We start from the raw sequence: 24,565 nt of genomic DNA, 5'->3' as shown, positions 1-24,565 counted from the left end.
GTACTGAGGGATTCCTGCTTTTTCAGGGGCAGCATATTTAAGACGAGATGTTACACTGAGGTCCTGTCTATCAGCTCAGGTGGTTGTAAAAGTTCCCACAGCACTATTCAAAGAGGAATAGGGCGTTGTTAGTGCTCTTACGAAAATTCTTCCTTCAACCAACACTGCCAAAAATAGATCACATGGTCATTCATTTGTGGGACCTTGCTGCATGCAAACTGACCGCCAGGTTTGCCTACATAACAGTGACTGCAGTTCAAAACAAATCCATTGGCTGTGAAGTGTTATGGGACGGGTCCTGAGGACGTGATACGGTGCTATATAAATGCAACTTTGTTTTTTCTTTTAAGATCAAGCTTGAATCCTGTTACTTGCAGCATCAAGAGATATTTCACAATGTATTAATAAGTGTCCCATTGTGAATAACTTACCATCCCGACCCCTCTCCGCTGCTGCTTCACACTTAAAATATCAGCCAAGAGGGCTCTCTCTGGAATTGGAAGATGCTTCACAATAGCTAATGAAATGGCATTAATGAGATGATAACCACATCATGATTTGCAGTGCTACATTACGGTCGCATTTTTGATCGTGGTGTAACAGGGAACAAGTTTAAATCTCAGGACAGGTTGTATAGACTTGGCTTGTATTCCCTTGAGTATAGAAGATTAAGGGATGATCTAATTAGATGTTTATGATTAAAGGAATTTGATAGGGTAGATAGAGAGAAACTATTTCCTCTGGTGGGGGAGTCCAGAACAAGGGGGCACAACCTAGACCATAAGACCATAAGAGATAGGAGCAGGATTAGGCCATTTGGCCCTCCAGCCTGCTCCACCATTTAATGAGATCATGGCTGATCTGATTTTTACCTCAACTCCACTTTCACACCCTTTTCCCCAAATCCTTTGACTCCCTTGCTGATCAAAAATTTGTCTAACTCAGCCTTGAATGTATTTAATGACTCAGCCTGCACAGCTTTTTGGGGTAAAGAATTCCAAAGATTCATCACCCTCTGGGAGAAGAAATTCCTCCTCATTTCCATCTTAAACGGGCAACCCCTTATTCTGAGTCTATGCCCCCTCGTTTTAGATTCCCCCATGAGGGGTAACATCCTCTCAGCATCTACCCTATTGAGTCCCCTCACAATCTTGTATGTTTCAATAAGATCTCCTCTCATTCTTCTAAACTCCAATGAGTATAGACCCAACCTGTTCAATCTTTCTCATAAGACAAACCTTCCATACCCAAAATCAACCTAGTGAAACTTTTCTGAACCGCCTCCAATGCAAGTATGCCCTTCCTTAAATAAGGGCTCCAGAACTGTACGCAGTACTCCAGGTGTGGTCTCACCACTACCCTGTAAAGTTGTAGAATGACTTCTCTGCTTTTATACTCCATCCCCCTAGAAATAAAGGCCAATATTCCGTTTGCCTTCCAGATTACCTGCTGCACCTGTATGTTGACTTTTTGTGTTTCATGTACGAGGACACCCAGATCCCTCTGTACCGCAGCATTTTGTAGTATTTCTCCATTCAAATAATATTTTGCTTTTTTATTTTTCCTCCCAAAGTGGATGACTTCACATTTTCCCACATTATATTCTATCTGCCAAATTTTTGCCAATTCGCTTAACCCGTCAATATCCCTTTGCAGACACTTTGTGTCCTCATCGCAACTTGCTTTTCCACCTATCTTTGTATCATCAGCAAATTTGGCCACAAGACACTCTGTTCATTCATCCAAGTCATTGGTATATATTGTAAATAGTTGAGGCCCCAGCACTGATCCTTGTGGCACCCCACTAGAATCATAGATTGCCATTTTGAAAATGACCCTTTCATCCTGACTCTGTTTTCTATTAGTTAGCCAATCCTCTATCCATGCCAGTATATTACCCCCAACACTATAAGCTCTTATCTTGTGCAGTAATCTTTTATGTGGCACCTTATCGAATGCCTTTTGGAAATTCAAATATACTGCATCCATTGGTTCCCCTTTATCCACCTTGCCCGTTACTTCCTCAAAGAACTCTAATAAATTTGTCAGACATGATTTCCCCTTCATAAAACCACGTTGACTCTCCTTGATTGTATTATGAGTCTCCAAATGTCCTGCTACTACTTCCGTAATAATGGATTCTAGCATTTTCCCAATGACAGATGTTAGGCTAACTGGTCTATAGTTACCTGCTTTCTGTCTCACTCCCTTCTTGAATAGGGGTGTTAAGTTTGCGGTTTTCCAATCCGCTGGGACCTTCCCAGAATCTAGATAACCTTAAAATTAGAGCTAGGCCATTTAGGGGTGATGTCAGGAAGCACTTCTTCACACAAAGGGTAGTGGAAATCTGGAACTTTCTCCCCCAAAAACCTGTTGAGGCTGGGGGTCAATTGAAAATTTAAAAACTGAGACTGATAGATTTTTGTTAGGTGAGGACCTTAAGGGATACGGAACCAAGGCGGGTAAACGGAGTTGACGTTCGGATCAGCCATGGTCTAACAGAAGGGTGGAACAGGCTCATGAGGCTGAATGGCCTACTCCTGTTCCTATCTCCAGCGCCTGCCCCAAGCTTTCCGAGTCAGAATGCATTGCTATCGTCTGTGTAAGTTCCTTATTGAAGGATTAAACTGCATGCACTACCTTTTCCTATTGTGTAGCCTCTTGGTACAGTATGGGGACAATGGGTAAACCTCTAGCCTTATATTATTTTGCCTCATATTGTGACAGTGTTGCTGCTGATAAAGGGAGCTTGTGGTTGCTTGTATAAGCCCTCTGATAACAATACCTGTGTAAGCCCTGAAGCCTTCAGCAGCTCCTGGGGAGATCGTGTGCCATAGAGATTGGGTGGTCGAAGGGACAATATCCGGCTGTAGACTTTGTTCCTCACCTAAAATTTCGGGGAGGAAGGAAAGAACAGATCATTTCACAAGAATGACAAATGTCAGCAGTAAACACAAATATATACACAAACTGCCTTCAAAACTATTTTGGACAGTGCCTCACAGAGGGACTGGCAGAGAACAACACATTTTGATTCACATTCTCACAGCAGTTATTTTTCACTTTCAGAAAGCAGTAAGCTCTTCTCAGCTTCCCTGCAGCTGACTGCATTGAGAATTCTAGCTTTTCGCCTCCTGGTTATAAAGATGTGACATCTAACCATAATGGTTCAGCCAGTTCTTTTGAGGTTAAACTGAAAGGGAGGCAAATGGGTGTCATTAGTAGCAAAATATATCTAGCATTGAGGTACATCATCACCTCGGACAAGACTGATGGGAGCGAAGGGCTGCCCAGACATTTGCCCCTGTTTGGGGCAGGATTGTCACTCACTTGGGGCAATGAGCACCGTTCTGCTAAAGGGTTCATTTTGGTCTCACCTCTTTTTTGAAGTTCAGGAAGTAATTAGTTTGGTCGATCAGAAAGATCTCCAGTGCCGACCTTCTCAAGTTGTAGCGCCGCAGGTGAATCTCACGCAGCTGAGAGAGCGGCCACTTAAAATCGTAGCCTACCCCTGCAAAGCAAAAAAACGCACCTATTTCAACCTTATCCCTTCAATAAAAAGAGACGTGGAAATGATCTGTGGTGATGCAAGACACACACCCCACAGCAGTCTTAATTGTCCTCTTTACATTATTTTACTATATGAGGAAACTCTTTTTTTAACACAATGCACTGCCTGATTGGGTGGTGGAAGCAGATTCAATAGCAACTTTCAAAAGAGAATTAGATAAATACTTGAAAGGAAAAAAATTACATGACTCCGGGGAAAGAGCAGGGGAGTGGGACTAATTGGATAGCTCTTTCAAAGAGCTGGCAAAGGCACGATGGGCCAAATGCCCTCTTGTGCTGTACATACCATGCTAAAATTGGTGAACAGTGATGGAATGTTACCAACCATCCTTTTTGAGTATATAATCTAATTTCATTTTGAATCTGCTTCCACCACCCTTTCAGGCAGTGCATTCAAGCAACTCGCTGCGTAAAAACCATTTCTCATCTCCCCAATTTCATTATGAACAAAATTGCATTCTCAGAAAGCACACAATCATCCCCATCATTTTGTTAGCATGTTGCAAATGGCAACCAAAATAAGGAGTTTTCCCATTTTATGTAGGTAGGCCCATGGCGTCTATAGCATTTCTCAACTCCTCAACCCGTCCTTTATCAGCTTTTCATATTGTGCTTTCTCTGTGTAATTCTTTCTGAATTTGTTTTTGCTTAAGATCTCTCCAACCAACCGCACCTGACTGCCAGCTTGCGGTTACTCTAGTAGCTAGGCAATGTGCCTCTGGAATAGTTCGGGCAAACAGTAAACAGCTTAAACATTGCTAGTCACGTGTACATCAGGAAAAAAAACATTTGTTTTTGCTGTTTAAACCATTTCTCACAATATTTCCAACACAGCTGACTTCTCTCTCCTCCTTCTGCCACACTCCCCAGTCACAGAGTGGATCCTAAGTTTTCCCTAGTGGAAATCCCTACAAACTCCCCCAGTAGGTTAAGAGGCGATTTAATTGAGGCGTTCAAAATTATGAAGGGTTTTGAAGAGCAAATGAGAAACTGTTTCCACTGGCAGGAGGGTCAGTAACCAGAGGACACAGATTCAAGATAATTGGCTAAAGAATCAGAGGGGAGATGAGGAGAATTTTTTTTTAAGTTGTTATGATCTGGAATTCACTGCCTGAAAGGGCAGTTGAAGCAGATTCAATAGTAACTTTCAAAAGGGAATTGGATATAAACGTGAAAAGGAAAAATTTGCAGGGCTATGGGGAAAGAGGAGTAGGACTAATTGGATAGCTCTTTCAAAGATCCAGCAGAGGCGCAATGGGCCAAATGGCCTCCTTTTGTGCTGTATGATTCTAAGTACACATAGGCTTAAAGAACACTGGATAGTACAGATCAATATAATTCCTCATTTATGAGGGTCCAGACTCAAATGGAACAAGCAAAAATACAGGCCAACATGTAACTTTTCCCACAAGCAATTACACCCTAGGATGAATAAAAATTTAGGATGGTTTAACAAGAAGTCCTAACACACCCGATGATTTTCCAGATCACAGAGTTAGCACATCATCTCTTACCTTCCTCTTTGTCCACACTCCCATCAAAAAAGTAGATGTGCTGGGTGGTGACTTCAAGGCGTCCTGAAACGACGTCCATGATGGTAATCAGGTCACAGTCCTCGGAGATCACCAGCTTTTCTTTCTGATTTTGCTCCTCCTTCTCGTTGCTGAGGGAAAAAAGAGAAAGGCAGGATTGAAATGGACTGCAGTCCACGAGCACAGGTCAGAGAAAGATAAAATAAAGTTATAGGACAGAATGTTTTCCACTGGCATGGATAAAACCAGATAGACTGCGTTCAAATCAGAATTAAAGTCAATGGCATTAGTTAAATTGGTGATACTAAAGCCAGGAAAGCTCAGTTAAATTGGATGGAAGTCATCCCGTGTAGAACAGGTTCTACTCCTGTAGGATTCATGATATTGGCATGGGTTGAATTTACGAGAATGATACCAGGGAGGAGGGACTTCAGTTATGCGGGGAGATTAGAGAAGCTGGGATTGTTCTCCTCAGAGCAGAGAAGGTTAAGGAGAGATTTAATAGAAGTTTTCAAAATCATGAGGGGTTTTGATAAGAGTAGATAAGGAGAAACTGTTTCCATTGGCAGGAGGGTCAGTAACCAGATTTAAGGTAATTGGCCAAAAAAAGGGGGCAGATGAGGAGAAATCTCTTTATGCAGCGAGTTGTTATGATCTGGAATGCACTGCCTGAAAGGGTGGTGGAAGCAGATTCAATAGTAACTTGCAAAAGGGAATTGGGACAAATACTTGAAAAGGAAGAATTCGCAGGACCACAGGAAAAGTGCAGGGGAGTGGGACTAATTGGATAGTTCTTTCAAAGAGCCGGCAGAGGTACGATGGGCCAAATGGCCTCCTCCTGTGCTGTATGATTCTATGATTATTTCAGTTAGGCTGTTCAACTGGGATAATGCCCAACTTTCTCAACCTGTTCGCAACCAGATGCCACTGACATCCATGGAGAAATAAATCTTTTGCTCACACTGCCCCCTCCCCCCCCCCACAACTTGTGATGTGCAGCAGACAAGAGAAATATTTAAAGAAAAATACTCTGGAATAAAGATGGGTAAAATGCAATTTTGAAAATGTGCTGAAGGGAGTAGCGAAAACTCTGGTCAGGATATTAGAGTGCTGAACAGGCTCGAGGGGCTGAATGGCCCACTCTTGTTCTTATGTAAGTGGTTCCCCCTCAGGATTAAATAGGATAACAATGAGAAAATAAGTTTTAATAGGTGTCATTTCTGTGACACTGAAAAGGTGGCAGTATGCTCAAATGGCATAAATCCTTGCTGCCAGCAGGTGGCGATGTTTTGCTTTGTACGACGATATTGGACAGCTGAATAAAGTCTGAAACTTTTGCACAGGCCTCACTGATTCCTGAAGGAAAAGTGACAATTTTAAAAAAAATTCTTGAAATTTTGCGAGCACAGTTTAAAAAACACGATTTACATTAGGTTCTATAGTTTTCAATCAATTGACAAGTCATTCTAAATAAAGTTAAATTTTTACTGTAAATTAGGCTTAAGGAATAATGTGTTACAATTATTGCAAGTTTAATTAAGAAATAATTCATAGTGGATGACTGGGAAACATGCATGTATCTATCACAACATCAAGTGTGTAGTATCACATTTAGTTTTCATTAGTTTTGAAATGTTTCTCAGCAGAGATGAGCAAGAGTGTCATTGAAAACAGGTAAGATTTCTGGTTATAGAATTATTTGATAAAAGGGGAATAAGATAATGGTTTATCTATCTTTTCCAGATATTCTGTAACTAGTGCATAACCTGCTTTCAACATCTTAAAGTTTTTCTGTTCATCACATTGTATTGAGGACTTTTATCTTTTCAAGCACACATAGGCTTTATAGCTTTTTTTGTGGCGGGGGGGATATGGTGGAGGTAATTCAACAGTTTAGGTCAATATACTGAAGTTAAGCCATCCAATCCCAGACAAATCAGTACTTACATGTTACTGAGCATACTCAGATCTTCGTCAGCCAATCGATCGTCCTCCAGGTCACTGACCTTGGCCTGCTTTACTGCTTCTAGCAGCAAGGAATCGTTGGATGGTGCAGTCTGCTGGACCCCTGTAGAGATGCAGAGCAGCCTGGGTTTAGCAGGAGAGAGATAAACTGAGAGTTCTCGGTTTCAGATGGTATTATCTCGAGAGCGCCCTGACGGATGACACATTTTCTTCAATGGGAGTGAAGGGAAAGCAGAGGGAGCTCTCAAACCCAACAGCTAGTAACAAAGGCAGATGCCATGGAACAGGACAGTCCCTCACTTGAATGGAGTTGAAAACAAGGGGAGCGGAAGTATGAGTCACTGGAGAGGTCTTCAGTTCAGTGTGGACATTCTTCAGGGTTTGTTTGAATCAGTTGTGTATCAGCGTTTTAGTTCTAGAAATAATTTTAATTTCAGTCTCGTTTCTGAATCTTAAGGTGTAATCTTATTTTGCTTATAGTTGGGAAGAAATTTAATTTTAACCAGGCCCTTTTGTTCCCAAATTTAATCATATTTTAGACTAATTCTTGAAACAATTTTGGCCAAAAACCTAGGTTTTCTTCTCCGTATTTTCCTTCCAGTCTTTTCAGAATTTTTTTTCCCACAATTTGTGCTTTGAAAATGTCTTATTTGTTGTCTCACTTCTCACACAACTCCAAGGACACAAAAATAACAAACTGGGGCTTGAATAATTATTCAGATTCTATTTGTCATTTTCAATTTCTGTTCCAAAAGCTGTGGAGTACTGTTTTAAAAATAATGCTATTTTTACTTTTACTTTCATCTTTACCTCAAAGTTTACACTAATTTTTAGTCCAAAGAACTCAATTAAACAATTTAGTTGATGGTTATTCCCTTGACAGTCAACAAAACATTAGCTGAAATCATAGAATCATACAGGACAGAAGGAGGCTATTAGGCCCATCGTGCCTGTGCCAGCTCTTTGAAAGAGCTATCCAATTAGTCCCACTCCCCTCTTTCCCCACGGCCCTGCAAATTTTTCCTTTTCAAGTAATTCCCTTCGAAAGTTACTACTGAATCTGCTTCCAACACTCTTTCAGACAGTGAAACTTGCTGCATAAAAAAAAAATCCTCCTCATCTTCTTCCTGGCTTTTTTGCCAATTATCTTAAATCTGTGTCCTCCGATTACCAACCCTCCTGCCAGTGGAAACAGTTCCTCCCTATCTGCTCTATCAAAACCCCTCATAATTTTGAACACCTCTATTAAATCTCGCCTTAACCTTCCCTGCCCTGAGAAGAACAATTCCAGCTTCTCCAGTCTCTCCACGTAACTGAAGTCTCTCATCCCCGGTATCATTCTGGTAAATCTCCACCTCTCCAAGACCTTGACATCCTTCTTAAAGTGTGGTGCCGAGAAATGGTCATAATACTCCACCTGAGGCCTAACCAATGATTTATAAAGGTTAGCATAATTTGCTTTTGTACTCTATGCCTCTATTTATAAAGCCAAGGATCCAGTTTGCTTTTTGAACAGTTTTATCAACTTGCCACCTTCAAAGATTTGTGTACATGCATCCCCAGGTTTCTCTGTTCCTGCATCCCCTTTAATATTGTATAATTATTTTATATTGCCCCTCCTTATTCTTCATCCCAAAATGCCTTGCGGGGGGAGGGAGGAGTGCACTGCAGCATACTGAGTGCATCAATAAGGCTGAAATCCAAGCCATCCTGTATAATCATGACTGCCTTGCGAAATATTTCAAATTAAATTACATCCATACAGCCGATGAGGATTTAAACTTACTGAAAATAACAATCAACATTTGCTAATAGGAATATCTGAAATCAAAGACGACTTAACCTATCAATAGTCATCCTTTAGTAACACTAAAATCTGGAACACCTGAAATCATAGAATACTTGTACAATGTGTTAAATAGCTTGCATAAGGTGCTGCCTTGGTCTGCCAAAACCCCAGTTGGTTCATTTCTAACAGCGGCACACAGATGAGTGAGTCACATGGTCATTGTGAGCTCCCATCCGTCACAGCCAGGAGAGCATTGGAGAAATCAAGCCTATAGGTGGCAAAGGCACAAATGAGGGTTTCAGTGGTGGACGTGTTGAGGTCAGGGTGAGCACCTTCCAATTGAGTGAGTTGCCTTGCATTCCAGCCCTGGTGAACAAGGACACATTCACTGGAGGCCAGCAGGACATGGGCTTTCTTTAAGGAGCCGACAAGAACTATCTTTGTTTGTGGCCATTTTAAAATCTAGCCGAGTTGACTCCTACTATTTTGAGTGTTATGGGGGGCACCAGAATACTCTTGGCCTAGTCTGGTCCACAGTGCATTTTCAAATGTAATATCCACTGGTACAGAAATAACAAAAGCTGCTGGGAACCTGATCTCTGCAGCAGGACACCATCGTATAGTGGATCTGAACCTGTACGTGAGATCAGTTTCCAGTAGAGTATCATTTAGTATCACTGGTTCATATTATATAAATCAATATGAAACTAAGCCCCAGCTGGTCCAGGCACTCACCAAGGTTGTCACGCAGTGCGCTTGCATCAGTATGGGGGTCAAAGTTGTAGTCTTGGACCAGCTTAAGCCGCATGCGGGAATAGTTTTCCACACTGGACAACTTCCAGTGCATAGAATCTGGTTTTCTGTCAAGAGAAATAAGAGTAAAGGATCCATTAAATCAGATATTGACTCAAGGATGTCATACCCAATGCCGAGACCTAACAAGAACATGTATTTATATAGTGCCTTTAAAATAGAAAAATGTCACAAAGTACTCCACAGAGGTGTAATCAACAAAACTGAACACGGAGTCAGAGGAGAAATGACCTAAAGTTTGGCCAAAGAGGTAGGTTTTAAGGAGAGTGTTAAAGGAGGATTGGAGGTGGAGAGGCAGAGGAGCTAATGGAGAGAATTCCAGAGCTTAGGGCCTAAGCAGTAAAGGCACAGCTGCTAATGGTGGGACAATGGGAGAGAGGGATACATAAGAGGCCAGAGTCAAAAGAATGGAAAATTTGGAGGGGGGGGGGGGGGGGGGTGCTGCTGGAGGATGTTTGAGAGATAGGGAGGGGTGAGGCTATGAAGGAATTTAAACATGAGGATGAGAATTTTAAATTTGAAGTGTTGCGGCAAGGGGAGCCAATGGAAGTCAGCAAGGATAGGGGTGATAAGTGAGCGGGACTTGGTGTGAGATAGAATACAGGCAGAGTTTTGGATGAGCTGACGTTTACAAAAGGTGGAGGATTGGAAGCCAGTCAGGGGAGCATTGGAGAAATCGAGCCTATAGGTGACAAAGGCACGAATGAAGGTTTCAGTGACAGGTATGTTGAGGTCAGGGTGATGGCAGGCGATGTTATAGAAGTGGAAGGAGGAGGTCTTTGTGACGGAGAATATATGGGTCGGAAACTCAGTGAGGACATCGAGGTTGCCAATAGTCAGGTTCAGCCTGAAGAAAGTGCCCAGGGAGGGAGATGAAAGTGATGGCGAGGGTACAGAATTTGTAGCAGGAGCCGAAGACTATGACTTCAGTCTTCCACATATTTAACTGGAGGAAATACTGGCTCATCCAGGACTGGATGTTGAACAAGCAATTTGACAATGCAGAGGCGGTAGAGGGGGGGGTCAAGAGAGCTGGTGGAGATGTAGAGCTGGATGTCATGTGGAAGCTAACCAAGTCTGCGAATGGGGTCAGCAAGGAGCAACATGCAGATGAGGAAAGGGGACGAACGGATACTTGAGGGTCTCCGGGTCAACAGTGCGGGGGGCGGACAGTGGAAAAAGCCATTGCTGAAGATGTTCTGGCTATGATGGGATAGCTGAGAGGAACTAAGCGAGGACTGTCCCACCAAGCTGGACAGTGGAAGACATGCGTTGGAATAAGATGGTGTGGTTGACCACGTCAAAGGCTGCAGAAAGGTTGAGGAGGGACAATGCACCATAAACAACATTCTCTGTGACTGGGATCATGATAGTGATTGGGGCCATTTCGGTGATGTGGGTGGGGCAGAAACCTGATTGGAGGGAGTTGCAGGAAAAATGGGCATGGACTTGGGAGGTGACATGACGTTCAAGGACTTGGAGAGGAAAGGAAGATAGGAGGTGGGGCAAATGCAGGAGTCAGGGGAGGGTTGTTTTGTGAGAATAGGGTGATGTCAGTGGTTTTGAAGGTGAGGAGGACAGTGCCTGAGGAGAGAGAACCATTTACAACTTCAGCCAGCATGGGGACTAGGAAGGGAAGTTAGGTATTCAGTAGTTTAATGGGAATGGGGGGGGGGGGGGGGGGTGTCAAGGGAGCTGAGGGAAGGATTCATAGAAAGACAGACTTGCATTTCTACAGCACCTTTCACAACCTCAGGACGTCCCAAAGAGCTTTACAGCCAATGAAGTACCTTTTTGAACCGTTGTAATGTAGGAAACACGGCAGCCAATTTGTGCACAGCAAGGTCCCACAAACAGCAATGATATAATGACCAGATAATTAATCTGTTTTTAAGCGTTGGTTGAGGGATAAATATTGGCCCAGGACACCCGGGAGAGCTTCTATGCTCCTCTTCTAAACAGTGTCAAGTGATCGTTTACATCTATCTGAGAGGGCAGATGGGGCCTTGGTTTAACATTTCAACCAAAAGGCGGCATCTGACAGTGCAGCACTCCCTCAGTACTGCACTGATGTGTCAGCCTAGATTATGTGCTCAAGTCTCTTGAGTGGGACTTGAACCAACAACTTTCTGACTCAGAGGAAAGAGTGCTACCCACTGAATCAAGGCTGGCACCTTGGAGCTTGGTAGAGCTAAATGTGTTCCAGCAAGATCTGGTGATGCAAAACTCAAAATAATGCTGGTTTTGATTCAATTCCGTTATACATTCAATGTTATTTGGCTTCACAGTGAGAAAGCACTGTAACTGCCCTATTAAATGAAATAGGCTAGCACCAAACAAAAATAACCAGCTGGCAATTAAGAAGCCCAACTGGTTCACTAATGTCCTCAGTGAAGAAAACCTGTCACCCCTACTGAGTTTGGCCTAGGTATGATTGTAGCCCCACACCATGTTCACTGACTCGATGCCCTCTGCAGTGTGGCACTTGCAAGCTACTCGGTTCAGGGAACTAGGGGTGGACAATCAACGTGGGCTTTCTAGTGTTACCCACACCCAACAAATAAAGGGACAAATAAAGAAAAAAGTGTCAGACCAGGGCCAAATTTCCTTGAACTCCCGTTAGGATATCGAGTTCCCGTAACAGAACTAAGTCATGTTATAGAAATTGTTGTAAGTCACGTACTTATCAGCCCACGGTCCTCGCTCACAGGTTAGATAGCGCTGGGCCGCCTTCCACTGTCTCAGTGTCGCTGTGTGTTGGCTGTTGAGCTGTTTCAACATGCTGTTGTAACGCAGGTTCTCCTGTCTGGCTTTGCGGGTGAACGGTTCAACAAAAAATTCCTGGCACCAAGACAAAGCAAAGAAACAGTCATTAAAATATAGGAAGATCTTCGCAAGATAATGATTAACGTGTGAAGTGGGTACGGTAGTAGAGGCCAAGTCTTAGAATCATACAATTTGATGCTGTGATGGGGTGGGGAGAGGGGGAGCTGTAGGTTCTTTCTGGATGTCTAAGTAGGATAGGTTGAATGGTCATCTTCATCCTTATCTCTCTTATTCATAATTCCATATATGCAGAATTCTTTATATATTACAAAAAAAAGAGCTTTTTTGTTGATCTATTTATCTATGTATATTTAGGTGCTCAATTGTTTGGGCAAATATTTGGACATCTCAGTTACCTTATTGAGAATCATAGACTCATACAGCACTGAAAAGAGGCCATTCGGCCCATTGTGCCTGTGCTGGCTCTTTCAAAGAGCTACCAATCAGTCCCACTCACTTGCATTTTCCCCGTAGAATGCAGATTTTTCCTTTTCAATTATATATACAATTTCCTTTTGAAAGTTACTATTGAATCTGATTCCACCACCCTTTCAGGTAGTACATTCCAGATCATAACTCACTGTTGAAAAACATTTCTCCTCATCGCCCCTCTGGCTTTTCTTTCCAATTATCTTAAATCTGTATCCTCTCCCTCTCCCCCACTCCCACCTCCTGCCAGTGGAAACAGTTTACGGTTCTGGTGTGTTGATAGCATGGACACTCAACGCAAGAAATAACTTGATACAGAGTGACAAGAGCACAATTTTAAAATAAGTCAAGGGACACAATGGTGCAATGCGGTAGCACAGTCATTTTCTTCTGAGGCTGCGGTTTCAATCCAGCCCAGATGGAAAGGACAAAGTCACCTGCATGCCAGGCTTCCCATTCCTGACGATGTCTATCAGAAGCGGATGCCAAGTACAGATTCAGATTCGGCTATGATGGCCCTACTGCTGAACAGCTCACCAACACCTAAGTGTCCAAGCTCACGTAACAGCAACAACTTGCATTTAAATAGCATCTTTAACGCAGCAAAACGTCACAAGACGCTTCACAGGAACGTACTCAGACAAAATGTGTCAACAGCCACATAAGGAGATATTATGACATGTGACCAAAAGCTTGGTCAAAGAGGTAGGTTTTAAGGAGTGTCTTAAAGGAGGAAAGAGAGGTAGAGAGGCGGAGAGGTTTAGGTAGGAAATTCCAGAGCTTAGGGCCTAGGCAGCTGAAGGTGTGGCCACCAATGGTGGAGTGAAGAAAATTGGGGATGCGTAGGAGGCCAGAATTGGAGGAGCGTGGAAATCTTGGAGGGCTGGAGGAGGTTACAGAGATAGGGAAGGGTGTGGCCATGGAGGGATTTGAACACAAGGATGAACACACAGGTTGCCAGACTGGGAACCAATGTAGGTTGGCGAGCACACATCAAGAATTATTGGCTGGAGGAGGCAGCAGAGGGCTGCGGCTTGTGGAACTATAGCCCATAATGGCTCACTGCCCTCAGATTAGGGAGGAAGAACTGGTCAGCTAATACAGTGCACTTTTGGGCACCAGGAGACTAAAATCCTCTGATAAACCTCACAGAATCTCATTGTGTTACAAGGACGAAATCAGGTGGCAGCCCAGGATTGAGAGGTTTCAAGTTTGCTGCGATTCCAGTTTTTCCTTTCGAGGTGGAAAAACATGTAGAAAAGGCAAGACGGGAAAAGGTTTTTTTTGTTGACAGTTTGCATATTCCACCCACCCACCTGGAACTTGAGTTTGCTTTCTCCTTTCTCCCGATCTCTCTTGTGCAAATTCACCATCATAGTCTCATAACATTCCTTCCAGAAGATTGCCATGCGTTCGTGGCCCTTGCTGAATGTTCCTACTTCATATTGTTTCATCGAAGGAATGATCTGGAAACAAAGACACAGGGACACAATGTGTCACAAGGGTTCACAATGACACACAGCTCATCCAGAGTTTTTTTTCCTCTCAAATGACCAACTCAAACCAAGAGAAAAAGAGACTGTGGCGGAGAATGTTGGTCAGTTAACAATGGGTTATGAAGCAAAAATGCTACGTACATATTTGTCAATGTAAACACGCCATTCGTTGGATCCGCAGTATTCCTGGAAGTCCTCAAAGAAAGAAGGACTGCCATTGCTTTGCGGCAGAGCTGGTAAGTGCAGGTTCATGTACAGTAACTCGTAGATTTTGGACACCAAGGTTCGTATGATTGGGATCAGGAAGGAGTAGGTTTCGGTTCTCTTCCTGATGGACTTGGTCAGGGTTTCCTCCAGCTTCCCCAACAGGAAACAAGCTTCATCTCGGTTGACTATCTCTTTGGTCTGCAGTATAGTGTTGAGTTTTGCTGCGGCCATGGCACACACCTGATATTAATAAAAAGGTGGTTTCTGATCAGTTGAAACAATCCAACACAAAACACTACAGACAGCATCTTGCATGCTTCTTTTTATCTACTTACACTGATAGCAATAAAGACTTGCATTTATATAGTACCTTTCATGACTGCAGGACGCCCTAAAGTGCTTTACAGCCAATTAAGTACTTTTGAAGTGTAGTCACTGTTTTAATGTAGGAATCGCGGCAGCCAATTTGCACACAGCAAGGTCCCTCAAACAGCAAAGTGATAGTGACTTGATAATCTGTTTTAGTGATGTTGGTTGAGGGATAAATATTGGCCAGGACACAGAGGAGAACTCCACTGCTCTTTACTTAATTTTTTTGTTGCGGGTAGTGATTTCTTCCTAGTACCTGTATGTTATCTTGTGCAATAAACCCGAGGAGAAGCCGCACTCCAAGCTGGGACAGTTGCATCCACTCTGACCCGGATGAGTACCAAACCATCAGGCTATCCATTAGCGTTACCATCTCCTCCAAAACCTGTATAAAGGAATGAAAATCAAAAGTATCATGCAGGATGAATGGAAGGAGGACTCACTCTGATGTCGCTGAAATTATACCAGAATGAATATTATATTCGGGTTACTGAATGATCAAGAATCTCTGGGTGTATTTAACCACTAGAATACATACATTGCGCTCTTCCAAGGAAGTCACCATAAATCATCTTACAAAGTTATGCTAATGAAAATCAAGTTCCTTTGCAAATCTGAGTTGACCATCCTTTTCCATCAACTCAGGGATTTCGCCAGGTATCATGCACTCTCCAACTATACTTCATATCAACTCATCATCCATCCCTTTGCTGACGATTCTTACTCTCTAGTCACCAACTGCTTTCAGTTCATACACACAATCTTCTCCCATCTTACAATACAATGGATGCATCACTACATACTGATCTCCTTCATACCCTTCAATAAGGTGACGAATATCTTGTTTCCTTCAGTTTTTTTTTGAAGAGAAACTTCCATCACATCTCCAAGAAATTGAATCAACAGCCAGCTTCTAACCTTTGATGGCTCCACCATGGGCCTTTATTGACATCCCTGGTCTCACTAACTCTTCCACTGTTAAAGCTACCTCCAAGAAGCCAGGCTTCCACTTTTATGTCAAACACTTTTTTTTGTTCTCTTAACGCTCTAGAAAGCCCAAGTCTGCTCTAATAACTGGAGAAGCTCTTCTAACACACACTTGCATTTTCAGGCAGGATACAAGAAACAATTGGTCTTGTAAGTGATCCATCTCTCACCATTAACTTCTAGCTTCTCTCTCACTATTGCAAGCTTCAGCTCCACTGTACCAAAGTCAATGCTCTCCTTAACTCCAAATATGGCACCCGAATGCTCTTCCTCCTTGATGCATTCTCAGTGTTGAAGTCAAGGCCCCCTGCAAAGTCTCCTGCTCTAACCCATTCTTTACTAGGACCCAATATTGTGCTGCGACCTACCTCCTTCAGTCTTCCCTTCTTCCTACAATATGCAGACTTTTAAACCCTAAGCTTGGCGTCAACTAAATACCATTGCCGGATTGATCCTACTCTTTTGAACCTTGCCCTGATACCTGCATTATGGAACGTGCCCCTTCACCCATGCTGCTTAATAATAAAAGACTCCGAGAAAGGATTTTAACAGATGTAGAGAGATGTTTAAAGTTTGGGTTTGATTTATTACTGGGTCATTTATTTTTTGAAAATCCCTTTCTGCTTAAAATCTCTCCTTACACAATTCGTCTGGCAAAAACGGTGGATATGTAACCTACTCTCAGGTTCCTGGCAGTGTTGTTTTGAATAAGTTGCTGGAAGATTCACAAGGACAGTATAATTGCACATCCTTTCCTACCGCGTTCTAACAGAGCTGCATCTCCTGTCTGTGCCTTGCTCTCCTGTTTTGCATGACAGGTAGCAACCAGGCTTTGACATCATCTTTCGGTTCCACTGAACTTGGACAAAATCCTGCAGTTTCACCACATGCTGGTAATATCAACATGCTGGTCTGCAGAGTGCCAGGATACAGAGCTGTATTTATGACCTCCATGTCAGCAACGTAGGCATTTCCCTAAAGGGAGGAAGAGAATGAGTCAGGCAACTCATATTGCTCGCAGTCATTTGTAGAGTAGTGTGAAGAGAGGCTTGGGAACTGGTTGCTGTTTGTCCAATTGGATGGGCAAAGCTGCATGATACAGGGAAACCTAAAAGATGGGAGGAAAATGACCCAAGTATTGCATTAGGAAAGGGCTAAGTACCAACTACAGGCCCATCCAAAAGAATAGTTAAGTACCTTGTCAGTCCACAATGCAGGATTCACCAGCCCCTCAGCCTGAAGGAAGTCCTGAACAATATGCAGTAATCTCACTGCATTCTCAGTATGAACTGGAAGGGCAACTGCTGTTGCCTCTCTGTTGTCGATCACAGCCCACTCCAACATCTTCTCAAGAAGACTGAAAGAGAAGAATACGATTTGCATCATAAGTTTGGGTATCAAGACACAATCCAAACATTACTGAATTAAACAGAAGGTAGTCTCTCTCGATTCTCTTAATAATGCTGAATCGCGCACAGATTCTCCAGTATGAAGGGCTCACTTAGAGAACTCTTCAAAAATATTACTGAAAAGAATGTGCCAAATCACAAAATTGTACCATGTCTTTCCCACTCCACATTGATAGAATCTCTCTGTCTGTGTCCTCAGAATCCTTCTCCCTCACCACATCCTCAGAACGTCTCTGGTTCATGATTCTTTATCCCTCCCTTCACTATTCTCTCTCTTGCTCTAGAGAACATCGGTGGCGAGCTGAAATTACATTCTAAACTGGCTCTCCTCTTTGGATAAAATTCCTGAGTAACTACTTACAATAACCTTACTGCAATACAATCACAAAGTAGGTTACATAGAAACACAGAAAAATTTACGGCAGGAGGAGGCCATTTGGCCCGTCATGTCTGTGCCGGTCGAAAAAGAGCTACCCAGCCTAAACCCACTTCCCAGCACTTGGTCCATGATCTTGTAGTTTATTGCACTGCAAGTGCATAACCAAGTACTTTTTAAATGTGATGAGGGTTTCTGCCTCTACCATCCTTTCAGGCACTGAGTCCCAATTCCCTACCGCCCTCTGGGTGAAAAACTTATCCTCAGCTCCCCTCTAATCCTTCTACCAATTACTTTAAATCTATGCCCCCTGGTTATTGACCCCTCTGCGAAGGGAAATAGGTCCTTCCTATCCACTCTATCTGGGCTCCTCATAATTTTATACACCTCAATTAAATCTCCCCTCAGCCTCCCCTGTTCCAAAGAAAACAACCCCAGCCGATCCAATCTTTCCTCATAGCTAAAATTCTCCAGTCCTGGCAACATCCTCGTAAATCTCCTTTGTACTCTCTCTGGTGCAATCACATCTTTCCTGTAATGTGGTGACCAGAACTGTACACAGTACTGAAGCTGTGGCCTAACCATTGTTTTATACAGTTCTAGCATCACAGCCCACTTACACTAGAACTAGGGGGCATAATCTTAGAATAAGGGGCTGCTCTTTCAAAACTGAGATGAGGAGAAACTTCTTCACTCAGAGGGTGGTAGGTCTGTGGAATTTGCTGCCCCAGGAAGCTGTGGAAGCTACATCATTAGATAAATTTAAAACAGAAATAGACAGTTTCCTAGAAGTAAAGGGAATTAGGGGTTATGGGGAGCGGGCAGGAAATTGGACATGAAGCTGAGTTCGGATCGGTCAATGCCCTGTGGGTGGCGGAGAGGGCCCAGGGGCTATGTGGCCGGGTCCTGCTCCGACTTCTTGTGTTCTTTAGATTTGTGGTTGGGATCAGATCAGCCATGATCTTATTGAATGGCGGAGCAGGCTCGAGGGGCCGATTGGCCTACTCCTGCTCCAATTTCTTATGTTCTTATGTTCATAACCTCCCTGCTCTTATATTCTGTGCCTCAGCTAACAAAGGAATGTATCCTGGCTGTCTTCTTAACCACCTTATCTACCTGTCCTGCTACGTTCAGGGATCTGTGGACATGAACTCCAAGGTCCTTCTCTTCCTGTACACCTCTCAGTGTCCTCCCATTTATTGTGTATTCCCTTGCCTTGTTTGCCCTCCCCAAATGCATTTCCTCATACTTCTCTGGATTGAATTCCATTTGCCACTTTTCTGTCCACCTGAACAGTCCATTGATATCTTCCTGCAGTCTACAGCTTTCCTCCTCACTATCAACCACACGGCCAATTTTTGTATCATCTGCAAACTTCTTAATTATACCCCCTACATTTAAGTCCAAATCATTAATATATACCACAAAAAGCAAGGGACCTAGTACTGAGCTCTGCGGAACCCCAATGGAAACAGCCTTTCTGTCACAAAAACACCCGTCGACCATTACACTTTGCTTCCTGCCACTGAGCCAGTTTTGGATCCAATTTGCCACTTTCCCTTGGATCCCATGGGCTTGTACTTTTTTGACCAGTGTGCCATGTGGGACCTTGTTAAAAGCCTTGCTAAAATCCATGTAGACTACATCAAATGCACTACCCCCATCGACCCTCCTTGTTACCTCCTCAAAAAATTCAATCAAGTTAGTCAGACACGACCTTCCCGTAACAAATTTATGTTGACTGCCCTTGATTAATCCGTGCCTTTCTACATGACTATTAATACTGTCCCTCAGAATTGATTCCAATAATTTGCCCACCACCGAGGTTAGACTGACTGGCCTGTAATTACTCGGTCTATCCTTTACTCCCTTTTTAAACAACGTTTGTAAAATTATTAATTAGCAAAAGTAGTTTTGTAGCTTCAGGTAGATGAAGGAAATACCCCATTACACACAAACTATATGCCCACAATCATGCCTTGTTCGGAAGATTACTTCTCAGTTAATAATCCATTACTGCTGGAAAACAAATTTTAAATCTTGCACTCTTTCTTACAGAAGAGGAACGCATTTAAATATTTGGAAAGTTAAAACATCAAATGTCAGTGCTATTGTATTGATCATGAAATGCTCACAGTTCCATCTCTTAAAAAAAAATCGACTAATAGAACCATTTTACAAAAGATGCTTTTTTTTCCTACTAACTTCAGTTTAATTTCGTCGGACGGACAAAGCAGTTCATTTGCTGTTCCTAGCTTCGTCAACGCTGAAAAGACTTGTCCTCGTTCAACCCAAGCAGCATCATCTGACCCATCTAGTCCACGCCACATGATACAAAGGAGGATGTCCATCAGAATCCGGCTTAGCTCTTCCTCACACTTCTGAGGGAAAGAAAGACAGTTCTATAAGCAAATAAAGTTCATTAAGTTAACTCTCTTTTCGAAGCATGGAGTGGTATAATGCTCGCGAGTCTTTAACATATTGATCATGGACACAAAACTTCCCCTGCAGGGCCAGAATCTAGCAATATGAAAATGAACTCTGCTCTATTTGAGTAAACTATTTAACAAGCCCAACCTAATAATAATTGAGACTCCAATCGAACAAGTTTATTTTATATATTAAATGGGATAACAAGGTATACTTGGAGGCAACTGTAACTGGGCCAGATATCTGTCAGAATTGTACCTGGTTACTGGGAGCACTTTCCACATTCTAACCACTCTTTGGGTAATGAAGTTTCTCCTGAATTCCCTATTGGATTTATTAGTGACCATCTTATATTTATGGCCTCTAGTCTGGTCTGCCCCGCAAGTGGAAACATTTTCCTTATGTCTACCCTATCATCTTAAAGACTTCTATCAGGTCACCCCCCAGCCTTCTCTTTTCTAGAGAAAAGAGCCCCAGCCTGTTCAGCCTTTCCCGATAAGTATATCCTCTCAGTTCTGGTATCATCCTTGTGAATCTTTTTTGCACCTTCACCAGTGCCTCTATATCCTTTATTTAATATGGAGACCAGAACCGTGCACAGTACTCCAAGTGTGGTCTAACCAAGGTTCAATACAAGTTTAACATAACTTCACTGTTTTTCAATTCTATCCCTCTAGAAATGAACCCTGGTGCTTGGTTTGCCTTTTTTATGGCCTTATTAATCCACGCCTCTACTTATAGTGAATTGTTTATCTGTACCCCGCGATCCCTTTGTTCCTCTACCACATTTAAACCATTACCCAAGCAGTATGTGGCCTCCTAATTCTTCCTACCAAAATGCACCATCTCTCATTTAACCATATTGAAATTCATTTGCTAATTACACGCCCATTCTACAAGTTTATTAATGTCGTCTTGCATTTTGAAGCATTGTTTTAACTACACCCCCCAATTTGGCACCATCCGCTAATTTTGAATTTGTACTTCCTTCTGGGAGAAGCTCTCAAGTACAAACGATAGTTGATGCAGAGGTCAAGCCTCTGAGTCAAGAGACCAACGCCGTGAAGCGTAGACACCACTTGCCTCATTTTATAGAAGTCTGATTTTTGATGGTTAAAGAACAAAAGACCATATAGCCCTGGTTAACCTTAATTAGATAGGTTTAAAAAAAACAACCAAAATGGCACAAAAATCGTTTATCAAATTACCTCATCACTTCCAAAGACTTCATAGATTGAAGCGTCATCCATGTAACTTGACTCATCTGTAGCACTAGGTTCCTTGTCAAATTGCGCACCAGCAAAGTGTTTGGGCATCTCCAGTGGAGATGGGGTGCTGGCAATGCTACCTGGCGTTTGGCTTTCACTGTCACCCATTTCATAAGAGGCCGTGCTCGACAAGTCCAATGTCAGGCCTCTCCCCTTTGGAGGCCAGGTCTCCGACTGGGCCTGATTTTCCACCAAGCTTTCTGCGAGGACGCTATCGTTTGAGGCTCTGTTGTCTAAACACAAGTGACTAGAGTCGATGGATCTTTCAACCAATCCGTCAAAGTTTCGGTTATCAAATAATATATTCACGGACATATTGTCCATTGTATCGCCATCTAATAGTTTATCTTCCTGAGTTTGTGATTCTTCATTAGTGCTTTTCAACAGCTCTGCTCCAAGTCGGGGATCAGGTTGTTTACTAAAATCCAAACTGCTGGTACTTAAGCTGTCCAACCCAGCATTGTCCTTGTTTTCGGCATTCTCTTTCAAAAACAATCTCACAAATGTTTCTTGCCAACTGGTCTGCTTCGCTATCTGCTGGGCTGCACCCTGCTGGGACTGCAAGTGTCTGTAAATCTAAAACAATTAGAGGAGGAAGAAAGATTACTTATAAATCACCAATAAAAAAACCATAAGATCTATACGCTGTCATTTGTAGATACTTCTGGAAAAATAGTTCTTCTGCCTTCTGAAATTTCTGGTTTTTTTGCTGCTGACTCATTAAGGTTTGTGTTGTACTTATGACTAGCTAACCAAAGTAATCAATTCTAATTGAAACAGGAAGAACAGTACAAGGACATTTGTGTCCTTAAGGCTCAGACATTTAGCATGCAGTTTTTCTAACTTAACTTCAGTTCTGCATGGGCAAAAGGGTTAAATGAAAAAAATTATCCTGGCACTTATAATGCAAGTGAACGGAACAATGGACAGATATATAGAAGCAGCTTTTCACAAAGAATGATCAACACTTAAAATGCATAGGTCCCCATTCTTGGGCATGTGTGAAGAAATGGGCATCTCACTGCTTGTCAGTACTTCCCCCAAGACTTGTACAGTCACCTCCCAGGATGTCTTTGAACATCCTTTAGAACTCTATGGCCAACCTGCATATGTCTGGAGTTCTGTAATGAGACAGCTGACAACTTTGAGAGTTAATAGTGATTTGAGTCTATCAAAGTGCACTGGGTGCACCTTCTGCAGTTTCACCCACAAAGGTATGTGGGGGTTCTTGCAGGGAGAGGAGGTCTTCATAAGTTGCGTAAATGCTGCTGTTAATTCAGTCCGGATCCACATCCAGGGATCTGTAGTAGCCAGCAACTCTAGGATTTGCTTATGGATTCGTGGCCTCTTTTCTTGGTAGAAGGGCAACCTGCTGTTCAGCTTCTGAAATACTTGGAGCCATGTCTTGACGAATATGCTTTGGGATCCGATAAGTTGCAGGTCCATCAGTTCAACCACCGTCCTTTCGTATTATCCGCCGCAGGCGGGAGTCCAGATGAACCACTACCTTCATCAATTTGACCTCAGAGTTCTGCTTTCTGGTCAACTACCATATGCATTCCTAACAGAAGCCCGACCATCTTCAGCTGCTTCATCAATGACCTTCCCTCCATCATAAGGTCAGAAATGGGGATGTTCGCTGATGATTGCGCAGTGTTCAGTTCCATTCGCAACTCCTCAGATAATGAAGCAGTCCGTGCCCACATGCAGCAAGACCCGGACAACATCCAGGCTTGGGCTCATGAGTGGCAAGTAACATTCGCGCCAGACAAGTGCCAGGCAATGACCATCTCCAACAAGAGAGAGTCTAAACACCTCCCCTTGACATTCAACGGCATTACCATCGCCGAATCCCCCACCATCAACATACTGGGGGTCACCATTGACCAGAAACTTAACTGAACCAGCCATATAAATACCGTGGCTACAAGAGCAGGTCAGAGGCTGGGTATTCTGCGGCGAGTGACTCACCTCCTGACTCCCCAAAGCCTTTCCACCATCTACAAGGCACAAGTCAGGAGGGTGATGGAATACTCTCCACTTGCCTGGATGAGTGCAGCTCCAACAACACTCAAGAAGCTCGACACCATCCAGGACAAAGCAGCCCGCTTGATTGGCACCCCACCCACCACCCTAAACATTCACTCCCTTCACCACCGGCGCACAGTGGCTGCAGTGTGTACCATCCACAGGATGCACTGCAGCAACTCGCCAAGGCTTCTTCGACAGCACCTCCCAAACCCGCGACCTCTACCACCTAGAAGGACAAGAGCAGCAGGCAAATGGGAACAACACCACCTGCACGTTCCCCTCCAAGTCACACACCATCCCGACTTGGAAATATATCGCCGTTCCTTCATCGTCACTGGGTCAAAATCTTGGAACTCCCTTCCTAACAGCACTGTGGGAGAACCTTCACCACACGGACTGCAGCGGTTCAAGAAGGCAGCTCACCACTACCTTCTCAAGGGCAATTAGGGATGGGCAATAAATGCTGGCAGCGCCAGCGACGCCCACATCCCATGAACGAATAAAAAAAAAATAGGTAACTACACTGCCCTCATTCCACCATAAGCTCAAACAGGGGAAGCCCCTCTTCTAACTATTCAATTTGGTGCTGAACTGATGAAATGAGTCCTGAAAGGGCATGTCCTTCAAGAGTGAATTGTTAAACTGCTAATATGTAAACCCCACCCAGACACGAAGCAGAGCAAGATCCACCAAGGACAGGGTGCAGAAGATGAACACAATGGAAATGGAAAGCTTGTTTTAGACTATGGAGCTGGAGCCAGTTGGAGCAATGTGAGTGAAGGAAGTAGAGTTGGAGTGACACTGCCAGCCATTCACCATGGAGAAACACCTGACCGCGTCCCTCAGCTTTTCCACTGACTGTCCATATTTCCAGAGACTGGTACAGTCCTTAGCCTTGTTGGTACAGTTAAGCTCTTCAACAAGGGTCACACACTTCAAGTGAAACGGCATGTCCCCATGATGAATGGTAAGATGGAGCATGTGACCCATCGCAACCTCACTGATGCCCAACATCTATGGCTTAAAGTGTGAGGCCAACAAGACAGCCATTCCAAATGAAGTAGTGAT

At 43.2% G+C, this 24,565-nt stretch overlaps 1 protein-coding gene across 3 annotated transcripts in view; it reads right to left on the bottom strand.

The window, feature by feature from the left end:
• The window catches only part of nbeal1 (neurobeachin-like 1), a 244,396-nt gene that overhangs the window by 43,426 nt on the left and 176,405 nt on the right, over positions 1-24,565 (bottom strand). For all 3 annotated transcript variants that reach the window (XM_067988049.1, XM_067988050.1, XM_067988048.1), the window contains 12 exons: positions 21,407-22,042; positions 19,974-20,149; positions 17,181-17,340; positions 15,253-15,381; positions 14,562-14,867; positions 14,241-14,390; positions 12,353-12,510; positions 9,592-9,716; positions 7,050-7,170; positions 5,085-5,233; positions 3,378-3,511; positions 2,786-2,887 (listed from right to left, as the gene is read on the bottom strand). In XM_067988049.1, the coding sequence (XP_067844150.1) occupies positions 2,786-2,887; positions 3,378-3,511; positions 5,085-5,233; positions 7,050-7,170; positions 9,592-9,716; positions 12,353-12,510; positions 14,241-14,390; positions 14,562-14,867; positions 15,253-15,381; positions 17,181-17,340; positions 19,974-20,149; positions 21,407-22,042 (2,346 nt within the window). The remainder of the gene's footprint in view (positions 1-2,785; positions 2,888-3,377; positions 3,512-5,084; positions 5,234-7,049; positions 7,171-9,591; positions 9,717-12,352; positions 12,511-14,240; positions 14,391-14,561; positions 14,868-15,252; positions 15,382-17,180; positions 17,341-19,973; positions 20,150-21,406; positions 22,043-24,565) is intronic.

This window comes from Heptranchias perlo, chromosome 7 (genome assembly GCF_035084215.1).
Source record: "Heptranchias perlo isolate sHepPer1 chromosome 7, sHepPer1.hap1, whole genome shotgun sequence".
Taxonomy (NCBI): Eukaryota; Metazoa; Chordata; class Chondrichthyes; order Hexanchiformes; family Hexanchidae; genus Heptranchias; species Heptranchias perlo.
This window is presented reverse-complemented; position numbering and strand designations above follow the sequence as displayed.